The 12,976-nt window shown below is 31.2% G+C and overlaps 1 protein-coding gene across 2 annotated transcripts; it reads right to left on the minus strand.

Annotated features, from left to right (window-relative positions):
• Positions 1–2,244: 2,244 nt before the first annotated feature.
• LOC105638632 (Leucine-rich repeat protein kinase family protein) lies at positions 2,245–12,212 on the minus strand. Of its 2 annotated transcripts, XM_012222459.4 has the most exons (21): positions 11,938–12,209; positions 11,512–11,726; positions 10,979–11,129; positions 10,503–10,574; positions 10,300–10,371; positions 9,909–10,052; positions 9,730–9,801; positions 9,502–9,573; positions 9,292–9,366; positions 7,605–7,673; positions 7,358–7,426; positions 7,087–7,158; positions 6,830–6,916; positions 6,626–6,700; positions 6,034–6,533; positions 5,125–5,286; positions 4,587–4,870; positions 4,303–4,354; positions 3,861–4,111; positions 3,284–3,418; positions 2,245–2,900 (listed from the first exon to the last, which is right to left on the minus strand). In XM_012222459.4, the coding sequence occupies exons 2-21, from the start codon at positions 11,657–11,659 to the stop codon at positions 2,556–2,558; spliced, it is 2,907 nt and encodes a 968-aa protein (XP_012077849.1). In that variant the 5' UTR covers positions 11,660–11,726; positions 11,938–12,209; the 3' UTR covers positions 2,245–2,555. The 2 variants fall into 2 exon arrangements, with proteins under 2 accessions (XP_012077849.1, XP_089582157.1); XM_089726031.1 differs by having other exon boundaries at positions 9,292–9,573; positions 11,938–12,212.
• Positions 12,213–12,976: the final 764 nt, after the last annotated feature.

Here is a 12,976-nt window from a genome sequence, read left to right on the forward strand (position 1 = left end):
TTTTATGTTAAATTAAAAATATTAAAAGCATAAATAAAGAATACAGATTTCCAAAAGATAAGTTACCAATAAATACAAATAACACATAAATAAAATTAACTATTCACTAAATTAAGGGGGATAAAAAATTAGTTAAACTAAATCTAAATTTACAATTATTTTTTAACTAAATCTAAATCTACAATTAATTTTTGTTCTATTGTTCATATGTCCATCTCTTAGTGGGTAACCTTGCCACATTTTGAAGCATTTTTCCTCAAATTACAATTGAAATAGTTGAAAAAAATCTGAGATTTCTTATTGAGGCTGTCATAGTAAAAGCTACGGATGAAGAGTAATTACCATTTTGTATCCCAATAACTCGATCCTAATAAAAATCTTGTAGAAACCAATCAATAAACAGAGTGTGTTAGAGTAATTGTGATAGATCAGCGGAAGAGTGTGTTAGAGTAATTGTGATAGATCAGCGGAAGAAGAAATAAAAAAAAAATAATGAAAATTTGATTTAAGAGGATGAATATCTTTATAGTCCATATAAATTAAAAAAAACGAATAATAAAAATATGGAAAAAAAATATAAAAAGCAACACAAAATCGATATTTGATCAGATCTAAGCTTCGTATTTTTTTCAACTGTTCTTCATTTAACAACGATATCAATGAAAAATCAAATAAAAAATAAATGAACCAATAAAAATAGAAAGAGAGAATTATAAACGAAGAAATGGAAGAGAAGGAAAAGAATTATATAGTAAAAAAAAAGAGAAAACATATGAAAGAGGAAATGTTACCTTTGATGAAGAAAAGATTGTTCTATAGTTCATAATCTGAAAAGCAAAAATAGTAAAATTTAATATGAATATAAAGAAATATAAATATATCAAGATGAAAAGATAAACAAAGAAACTAAAAAATAAAAAACAGTCGTTGAATCAAACTAATTGGTTTGAGGTTTGAAAGATAGAAAAGTTATATAAATAGTTAGCTACAACTTATAAATTTGTAAAAAATATAAAATATTTTTGGATTTTTAGATGAGATTTTTAGAAGATATTGATTGGATTAGTTAAAGAGATTGTTAAAGAGATTTAGAATTTCATTTTTTTTTTCAAATAAATTATTAGTGATAATAATGTAATTTATATTATTTTTAATTCACAAATAATTATTTTTTTTTTTTTGTTAAAAATGAATTAAGAGTCTAGAAAATTTGTAAAAAAAGAAAAAAGAAGAATTCTGAAACCGGAGGATGCCAAGTCAGCATTTACAAAAAATTTATGCTTCAGGATATATATATGTGTCCCCATTAATTAGCTCAGGTGACCGTTTTTGTGACTGGCTCTTTGGAGTGGAATGATATTCCTCCGGAGATTATTTCTGATGCGTTATTGTTCGATGCAAGGAATATATTAAGCACATTTACATTTTCAAAAAAAAAAAAAAAAAACAAAAAAAACAAAAAACCTTGCTTGATATAAATGAATTTAAAATATGAAATTCGTTTATAATGTGAATGAAATTTTTATGTTTGATATAATTAATTTAAAATATGTAATTCAATTGAAAACTACATAAGTATGTGTGGAATAAATTCACAATTTGAAATTCATTTATTTTTGTTTCATAAATATCCTTGAAAGAGTAACTTTACAAAAATAATTAATGAATACCAATTATATTTATGTTATGCTATATAAATTTTTTATATTTTTATTAAAATAAATATATAAAATAAAAATAATATTGATAAAATTATTCATTTAATTTAATGATAAATGTATATTTAATTTGAATCTCTCTTCTCAGTAGTAAAAAATTACTAAAAAAATATTAAAATAAAAAACAGAACAATAAGAAAATATTGTTCTAAAAAGAAGAATTTTTAAATGGTTTTTGTCAAGTTTGATAAAATAAATAAGTTAAATAAATAAAAAAAATTGAAAAATTGATTTTGTAGAAGGAGAATGGTGGTTTTATCATAAAAAGTTAAATTGCTTAGTTTTGTAGAGTTCATTTGAAAATTCCACATATTCTCGTGAAATTTGGTTTAATTATACTGAGTTCCATAGAATTGAATTTCTAGAATTGAAACCTATATTTTTTTTTTTATTCCAAACACAAAAAAATGAACTTTTAAATGAATTTCACCAAATTTTGTGGCATTCATTTGTTCCAAACAGGGGTTTAATGAAGAAAGACTTCTCAATCTCAAACACAACTTTATATACAGCAATATCACATAGATTATGGAAGTGATATTATATTACAGCAATATCATATACAAGTAAGAAAGTCAACTTACAACTTTTACAAAACAAAGTCTGCTACTGCTAAGACTTTATATACAGAGATTTTGAACAAAAATCGTTGATAAGATATCCCTCTCTAAATTCTAAAGCTATGTCGGAAAATGCCATAATAGAATCGAACTAATGTAATCAAATGCATTTTTAGTCGTACATTACATTCCTTTCCACTCCAGCATATATCAAACTCACCTTAAGAACTATAACAACTTCAGAGTGAGTTGTAATGAATATCTTCCATGTTTTCATTCATCTTGGAGTGATGCTAGGAACAACTCCGCTAACAAGGTTGCTGCCGGAAACATCTGATGAAACGTACGGATGCTTCATCATCGACGATGAAGGTGATGAAGTCACTGTCTTTTCATCATCAGTGCTCATTGTATCTTTTATTTTAGTATCAGATTCTGGCATCATAAGCCAGATACTTTCGAGTTCTCGGACCACATCAACTATTGAAGGTCTCAAATCTGTCTCTTCCTGACAGCACTTGATGGCCAAATTCAAAAACTTCTCCACACAGTCAGAAGGATAAGAACCCATTCGTCCATCGATGACTGAGAATATCATACCAGATTGATATGAAACATTGACCTGATACAAATAGAAACCACAAAATTACAAGTATATAACTATAGAAATAAAATAAACAGAATAGTGACAAATTTTGCTCTAGAGATCATCTACAAGTACAACATACATATAAACATGATTATATATTTCAAAATGGCAAAAAAAAAAAAAAAATGATAATATAATTACTAAAACAATAAAAAGAGAATCATAGTTGAAAAGGGTTAAGAAAGGATATATTCTTGAACTTCTTCCTTCATTCTGCAAATGATGTTTTTGTAAGATTTGGAGACCTAATTTTCTTGGTACAACAAAAACTTACTCGTGAGAATGTCATAGCTCACAACCAAAGTAATATTATGCTTGTACACTAGAGAGGATGATGGCGGTGGTGCAAATATTACCTCCCGAACAATGTTCTTCCCATGTGAGATTGGTTGCATCCCAGTCAACAACTCCAGAAATACAACACCAAGGCTATAGACATCACTCTTGTCTGTCAATTTATGTGTTAGAAAATATTCCGGGTCAAGGTAACCCTGCAAAGTAAGCAAGATGTTTGATATATCAGAATGTCCCACCACTATCAAAAACCTTTGATATTATTATTTCAAGAAAATTGATTTAACTGGTCTCAAACTACATTTTCAACTTGTTCATTCTTTTAAATAAGGCTATGAATAACTTGCTATTTAAACAACATAATTGAAAGCACACTGTAACTATTTTTTTTTTCAAAGTGGAATGAAGTTAATGGATCAATTTATCAGAAGATGATATTTTCCATGACATTCACCTATAGGTGATTTAATTGCTTTTGGGTTTATACATATGCAGGTTAATACATCAGTTTTCTCCGACATGGCCAGAGGTAGACATTTTACACACTTTTAATTGCAGAAGAAGTGAGAGAAGGAAGATTGAGATGAACTGCAAGATAAAGACAACTGTTAATAGAGAGTACAAATATTGTAGACTTACTGGAGTGCCCTTTACAACTGTAGAAACATGGGCTGGCACAGACCCTTCAGTATCTGGAACTGGGGCAAGTCTTGAGAGTCCAAAATCAGCAACCTTCGCATTAAAACTAGAGTCAAGTAATATGTTGCTTGCCTTGATATCTCGGTGAAAAATTGGAGGATTGGCTTCAGTATGTAGGTATGATATACCCTTCGCTGAACCTAAGGCAATTCTCAATCTCATCGCAAAACTCAAGGGTTCTTTAGACTTAGCTGCAATACCGCACGAGGTTTATCAACTATGTAGCTCATCATATAATCATATGGACATCTTACCAGTTCTTATATTTTATAAAGAAAAGAAAAAGATATGCTCTTTAGTTGATTCTTGCTCATTATAGTTTTCCGGAATGACTGATGGAGGATAAAAAAGACAAAGTCCAAAGGGGAAATATGAGATTTACCAGAAAGATGATCTCTAAGAGTGCCATTTGGCATAAACTCATAAACCAACATCTGCAGGCACAATGGAAATACAGTTGAGCTTTTTCCTCAATGATAATTTTTAACGCTACTGAAGCAAGAAAGAGAATATCAAGTAATTATATTTGGATTTTTCTTATGGATGGAGGCAGTATCAGAGTTGTAGATAAACCTTGCTGCAACTCCTAAATACCATTTCTAGAAAGAAACTGTTTCTTTTTTTTTTGCTTGAAATCTAAAACTCTGGAAAGATAAAAGAAGCTACCTGTTCACCTTCTTCGTCACAATATCCAGTCAAAGAAACAAGATTTCTATGATGTAGCCTTGACAACAATTCTATTTCTGTTAAGAACTCTTTCTCACCCTGTAAAGAATGCTCCTGGGCACGTTTGATGGCCACAAGTGTACCATCAGCCAGGATGCCTTTGTAAACTTTTCCATATCCTCCTTGACCAACTTGAGTGGAGCTGCTAAAATTGTTTGTTGCCAGGGCCATTTCAGAATAAGAAAAGTCCTTCACACCATCAATTTTCATGGAGGCTTTAGATGCTATACATAAATAAGGCACCATGTTAGAGATGGAACTGTTAAAACCAATAAATTTTCATTATCAAATGCTAGAGCAACATTACATATCAATCTCAGAAAATTTCAGCACAAATTGTATGTTTTGACCATTTACAAGAATATAGAATAAAGAAATGACATAAGAATTTGCAGAATTGATCCAACACTTGCGGAGAATCGTGGAGAAAAATTAATATTTACAGAAACAATATGGACATGGGAATAGAAACACTCACTGTGACGTCTTTTGGAAATTGCACGGTACTCCTTCGTATACATCCTCGTGATAAGAAGTGAAACAATTGCAGATAATGTAACTGTTCCAGCAATGGCACCCAGTATGATTCCAGCCAGGGCACCCTTGCTTATACCGGATGATGATGGTAAGGTAACAACCACTGTGAAGTAATGAGAACCATTAGCAAAAAAATATCAAAGTTATGCATCAATTTTATCATGTGCAAGTGTTGAAGGTATTCCAGGAACATAAGGAAATGTTATTCTCAGCTCATCAAAGCTCATACACAATCAAGCTTTGCGATCATTCGGCTTCATTATAGGCTACTGTAGCATAGACATAATTGCTAAAATACCTCATATAGCATTGCTCTAGCAAAGGCATGATATGCATAGATAATTTGAAGAAAAAATGAGGGCCAAATGTTCTACCGTTGCTTCATTATATTGCACACAACCAAACCACATGTCCACATTTATAAAAAGTGTGAGATACAAAGCAACATTATATGTTGATACAGATAATCCTTTCTAAGATTATTCATCAAGCATGCAGTATTTCTTGGCATTTACAAAATTAAGCTAGAAGGATTTTTGACAGTAAGAAATAAGTGCATGCCTGTTCGAGGAAAATTTTGTTAGGCACAGATGTAAGAGAAACAATCAGGTCAAACTTCAGCATATTGCAAAAAGATGATTTTTGGTTAGATCTTCACCATTCTTGAGCACAAGAAACATGCTTGTAGTCATCTTAAGTAACTATTTGGCAAGTTCACTTAAAAAGTGCATGAAACCATGATCCTAAATTCACATTTCATATTTTCTATCAGGTGAAATATATCAAAGTTCAACTAAAATATGCATTAACTTTGTGATAATCTGACAACAATTAAGATTTTGAGACAAACCATTTCTATATGGGTCCAGCAAAGTGAAGTAGATAAGTTCATAAGGTCCAAATATATCACTGTCAGGAATGTTCCATCCAGTGAACATGCCCATGATACGTAGAAGTTCACTTGTATTAAAGATATGAGAACTCTTGTTGCTAGCATCATAGACAGGAAACAGCTCCAATTGCATTTTTAATCTAGGTCCTTCTTCCCATTGGAAATACTCTATATATAGCTGATAAAGTTCTAATTTGAGACCAGATGTCAAATATTTCTCGAACATATCTCTATAGGGTGGAAAATCGTATAGTCCAGGGCTTTTCAATCGATATCCGACAATAAGCGGGGCAGCACAAAAACAACGTATAGGAGATGTTGGGGAATATATATAAGGGCATGCTTGAACAGGGCAGTCATCAGAAGTGTTTGTTGAACCCTGCTTGTTAAGATCCTCATTCTGAGATCCACAGAATTGGTCTAGGTTGGAATTTAAGCATATAGGGTTCCCTTGAAGCCTGAAAATTGTCTGGAACCGTTAGTGTGTGAAAAGGTACATATGCATCATGAAAATCAAGACATAACATAGTATGCAAGTAAAGAATCAGACCAGAGTGAGACATTCTGAGGGAGACTAATAGTGGCACTTCCAGAAATGTTTGACAGTCTATTGTTCTCAAAGTCCCTGCAATATCATTAGAGTGTCAAACAATTTGTTAACAGCACAACTATGAGATACTACAAAATTATAGTCCACCCTAGAGGTGAAATTTTTAATCAAGGAAAATGGTGAAACTTTTAATTCAGCTCTTACAAGACAAGTCTTTCAGATCCACCCAGAGTACGATTTTGCCAAATGCTAGATGGAATGGAACCACTCAAAGAATTATTCGCAAGAGACCTGTCACAGAAAGTAGTCCAGTTAAGCAAATCTAATTTTTTAGAGTTAAATGTTTTCCACAGTTATTATTTTAATTAGTGGCATCACAATATTACAGAAATGGGAACATAAATTGGAACTGAATTTGGCACATTAAAAATTAAGAAATAAGCATGTGGACAAGCACTTACAATTTCTGAAGATGAGTCAGGCCAGAAAAGTTGCCAGGAATACTTCCAGTAAGATTGTTGTTGGATAAATCACTGTAAAATTGTTTGGCTAGTGGATATCATTGAAGAGATATAAAATTAAATATTTAAAATACTCAAGACACTTAGGATTTACTCTAAGTCAACACATAGTAACATAATAGTGACATGACACACACACAGACACATTAATTCAAGCAAATTCCCCAAAAAATGCAAATGGTGCAACATTTGAAAGATAGAGAAATCTTACATAGTTGTAATATTCTCAGCAAGCCTTCCTGGAGGTATGGATCCATTTAGCTGGTTTGAACTGAGGTCTCTGAAAATTACATCAAAATTTCGCTTGTGAGAAAAAATAAATAACTAAAAAGAGCCAGGACAGACCTTCTAATAGGAATAAATAGAAGTTTATTCAGTTTTATGCATTTCAAATTTCAATTGAAAAATCCTGTAATCACCATTAATGATCTGGAAAAGAAAAGAAATTATAAACTTACAGATAGCCAAGATCTCGTATACTGCTCAGATCAGGGATCGGACCTTGCAAGCTACAGTTTCTGAGACTCCTGATAAACAAAAGAGGGCATAGATGACATAACCACCATACTACGACTATAGTTTTGGAAGTAGATTAAGCTTCTAACTTGTCAGAGCTAGTTGACACTATATATTTTCATTTCCACTACAATGGAAAATTTAAGACAAAATGTTACAACAGATGGAAAGGCAATCATAAAAGAGAAACTTAATTTTACCAGACATACCAATATGTTCCATATTTCAAAAGGAAATAAAATGCAGTCATATGACATTAGTCGAGCAATATATCAAGGTTTCTATCACTTTTGGCAATGTGGGACCTGGTAGGAAGGAGATCTGCAACAACTCTTACCCATATCTTACCATTTCTTTACTAGGTACTTATTAGATCGAAAAAAGTACATTTAAGTTCTTTTCATTATTGGGAAAAGTCCTTAAATTTTAAAGACACATGAATGCCAAATGTTTAGGGAGGCAATACAATGCAGTCATATGAATATAGTCTTTCAACTTCAAGTCAAATCTGAAGATAGCCAACACAGACAATTACAAAAATGCAAATAAGGTCTTTTTTCACATTATTCAAGTTAGTATCTGTTATATTTGTATCATCTCTTACTTATTCGAGCTGTCATAATTATTACAGAAGTACTGAACCATAACAGAAAGCTCAAAGTTTAATATGCTGTATGATTTCACAAAATCCCATTGGTTTTAATGTGCAGATGAACACAAGATTGCCACTTCCCTATGCATAGAGATGAAATGAGCTAAGCCAAGCCAAGTAATAAGGTGCTCTTCAAACTTGTTTCAGCCAATCTATAGTCAATTTGAGATCGCAGTAAGTTCAAAATGGGCGCCAATTGCATGGTTCAAGCAAGCTTCATTTGAATAAAAGATGCAGAGCTTGATGCCATAATCAAGTCACAACTACCAACACGTTTACTATTTTCAAATAATTTATTTACAATTTTAACATTAAATTAGTAAGAATTAATATATTCACTTTGACATACCCTAGTGCATTTCGTTCACCCACAAAGGCTAAATGTCCTCAAATTTTAAAATGAAAGGATAGTCCTTCCTTTTTACTCGCAGGAGGCAGTGTCCTTCTTATATTACTTGGTTTGTTCCTTGTCTTTAAATTTATTTGTTTTTCATTTTTTTTAGCTCAAAACCTAGACTCCAAAGCCAATATCTTCTGATCTAATGATTTATTTCTATGACTACCACAGCAAAGTTCTCAGGAAGAGGATAACCTTAAGCTAACATTCCACTAAATTTATTGCTGAAAGACCAAACTTTTGCAGCCAGTATCCTTATATCAAGCTTTAAATTAGCAGGTAAAAAAAATGTAAGTCAGCCAGTTCATGAACATAATTGGCTGCAGTTCATATTAGAGACTACATTATATAGCAGAAAAAAGATGTAATTAAAAGCCGAAGAATGACAATGAAGCCAGGCCATGCATCATGTTAAAAGATCTGAAATTTATGTTCATCAATGTGTATTTAACTCTTTAATTTTGTCCACAACTCTCAGGACTCAATCCCATGCATAATTTAAATACAGAAGCCAGCAAATTGCTCTCCATTCCAGGCTCCAAAAGTTAGTAAGAAGTTTCAGATTGAAATTTCCACTTACAATTTCAACAGTTTAGTCATGTTGCCATAAGAATCTGGAATTGCACCCCCATCAAAGTTGTTGTTATCCAGTTGACTGCATAAAAAAGAAATAAATGCAACAAAAAAATCTATTAGAAAAAAATATTGAAGGATAAGACCTACTGTAGTATAATTGACATAAAGAAACATAAAATCCTTCTTAATCTCTAGGGAAGTAGAGAAAGCATACAGTATAAGTAAGTTTGGCAATTCAGAGAACTGTGGTGGAAGATACCCAGATAAGTTGTTATTGTCCAGAAGGCTGCAAAATTAATTATATATCAACATATGAGCTGGTATGAGAGAAGAGCAAGAAAAGCATAGAATTAAATTTTACTGAAGATGTTCACAGATCGCTCTGTAAATACAAAGAAATGATGCATTTCTCTTATATAAATCTAGCCAATTGCCAACTTACAAGTGGACAAGACTTGGTAATCTGGATAGTTCTGGCGGGATTTGCCCACTAATTGAATTGTTGTTCATGTGACTGCCAAAAGGCAAACAAAACTCATAATATGAATTGAAAAATAAGTCTAAGAATCAAGATGTATTAACACAGGTTCTTATGCTAAATATCATCAAAGAAACTCTCACAAGTGCTTTGTTTTGTTCAAGTTAGCAAATGATGGAGGAATTGGTCCAGATATATGGTTCTGGTCAATCTGTATTCTATCCAAGTTTGGAAGATAGCCAAGCTCTTCAGGCAAGGGACCCGTTAATTGGTTTCCATTCAGAAGCCTGACAGAAAAATTATAATAGAATAAGAAAGCAAGATAAAGATATAGAGCATAGTAATGGAACCGTAGAAAAATAACAATATTTAGATTTTTGCTATCATCAAGATTAAATAAATCAGATAATAAAACCAACTATAGAAGTTAAGTTCACAAAATTTTTTAATGTCTAAGTTGATGACCATATTTGCATTATATGTTAATGAACTTGAAAGCTGAAGCAAACAAAAAAAGGAAACAGTTTAACTTACAAGAGTATCAAAGATTTTATATTTCCTATCTCCTTTGGTATGCTCCCACTTATATTGTTCCACATAAAATCTCTTCAACAACATCAAAAGAGAACAATTATTAGCCGGGAGACAAAAAGAATTACAGGAAAAAATAAAATAGAGAAACAGATGTCCATTCTCAGAGAGAAATTTCTGAGAATATATATAATAATCTGTCTTACAATATTTCCATATGAGCTAAGCGACCAAGCGATGGTGATAAAGTTCCAGACAGATTCATAGTAAGTAATTGCCTGCAAAGAAAAGAAATATAAAGAACATACTATTAACAGTTTTCATCTAAAAAAAGGTAGGAAAAAAGGGTTCTGGAGATACTTCCATTCAATGTATAGAGAAGTTTCCTTGAAACAACATTCTCTAATTTTCAGAGTTTGTAACTAGAATTCAGCTATTACATAATGCATTGCTTGGCATGAAGTAGCACTCAACTTGGCATGCAATTAACAAAGCAATAGAATTTCAGATTCATAAAAATAGTTGGTGGTCTATTTTAAAAACTTGGCCTATTTTATAAGTTCTTCCTCGAACTTGAAGGATGATAATAGAATGAAAAACTGATAAAGTTCATTCACACAAAATGAAATGAAAAGTGCAATCTGACATACACGCTTGTAAAGAAAAAAGTATGAATTCATACAGTTCTCTAACATGTAAATAGCCATCGTCCTTTGTTGTATTGAAGCACAAAACTCCTGTCCAATTCGATGTGCAGGGATCCCCGCGATTCCAATTGCTCAAATTTTTGTTCACATCAATCAAACTTCTCCTGATATCCTGCAATGCCCTTACTGCAAAATTCAGCACATATACTATTCATTATTTCATTCACTTGGCCAACTTAAAATATCAAAAAATTAATAAAGTTGTCTTCATTCTTTCCACCATCTCGTAGTTGATAAATTCACCTGTTTTGAGATCATCTAACACATGAATATCACCATCATCTAATACATAGAATCATTTGACTGACACCTTTTTTATATAATTATTTGAAGTTTTTAAAACACTAATTAAATTGATGAGTGTTTCTGATTATGAACTTTATACAGAAGCACTTCCTTATACCATAGAGTATAAGCAAAACTAGTCGGTGAGGTATTTAGAAAATATATTTCTTCAAACTAAAAGCAAAGGGAAAATAAAATGGAAAGACAACAACTGAAAAATCACCTTCGACAGGATCAGTGATGGCATCATTTTGTGCTCCAATAAGTAGTGGAGACCAACACAGCCACATGAGCAAAACAGCTCCAAAAGTGAAAGTTCTTGATAAAGACATCCCAAGGATGCTAAAACCATCAAAAGAATTCTGAAACATCTCTTATTATTAGTTACCACACAACCCAAACTATAAACTCTCTCTCCAAAGTATCAAAACATTCCTCCTGATAACAAGAAACAAACAAACAGCAAACACTTCATTAATTCAGAATTTGAAAATCCAAACATACCAACAAAAAAACAGCAAATCCCTCCAACCACTTACAAACAAAAGAAAACAGGAAATGGGTTTGAAAGAAAGCGTACAAAGAATATGGTAGAGTTTAATATAAATCGTTTTAAATCAAAGAAAATGAAAAAGAAGAAATTGGGAACCTTTTGCTCGGTACTATTCTGACTGGGTCATCACCATTACGAATGCAGCAGATATTATTGATGAAGATGATGATATAGACGATGGAGCTGATATCCATCTCTTTCGTTCACTGCCACTATTCTCAAATATTACATTTGTTGAATTAAAAAGTGGGTGGCAGTAGTATTACTTTGGCAATTTTGACTTTATTTGTTGGGTGGCTGATGGGTTTTTAATACTTGACTGGCTTTCTTTAAAGTTTTATGAACGAAAAAGAAGAAGAAAAGAGTATTGAAGGTTGTTGGTGGACTTTTTGGCCAAATAGGCAAATAGCAAACAAACAACCATGGAGGGAAAATTCCTTCAACCTAACTTTTTGTTTTATTTATTTGTTTTTTTTACATTATCATTTCTATTTTTTTAAAACTAATGTGATGTGGTACCGAAAATTTTGGTGAATTATATCTGAATTTCATCCTGGACCTATTTAGAGATCAACCAATGAAAAATATATATATTTTTTCTAAAATAATAATATTTATGATTATTTACTGGAAAAAAATTTATTTATTATATTCAAGAAAATTTTATAGAAATTTTATTGTGAAATTTGTTAAATATTTACTAATGATATCTATATCTACATCTATTTATACTATATATAAATTTGGAAATAGAAAGAGGGAAATAATGAGATTTTCGATAACATCTTTGATTAAATTAACGATGTCTTACAATAACTTTAATAATAACTAATTAAAAAATTACATTTTATTGGTTGATTTGATATATTTATAAAAATTATTTTTTTAAGCCAATCATGGGTGATCTGATTGTCTTCTCACTTATGTGAGTAGTAAAAAGTTTTGAGTTCGAATCCTCTCGACCGCAACTGTTTTCACTAATTTAGTGAGTCTAAAAGAGGATTATTCCTTGTTCTGTAGTCCGTAATATTATTTTGACCCATCAAACCTCTTAATGAATTAAAAAATTATTTTTTAAATAAATATTATAAATAATTAATCATTTAAAAATTTAAATTTTATTTTTACTAAATTT

The sequence above is a fragment of the Jatropha curcas genome, chromosome 9 (genome assembly GCF_041381405.1).
Source record: "Jatropha curcas cultivar XTBG-Jc1 chromosome 9, XTBG_Jcur_1.0, whole genome shotgun sequence".
Lineage (NCBI taxonomy): Eukaryota > Viridiplantae > Streptophyta > Magnoliopsida > Malpighiales > Euphorbiaceae > Jatropha > Jatropha curcas.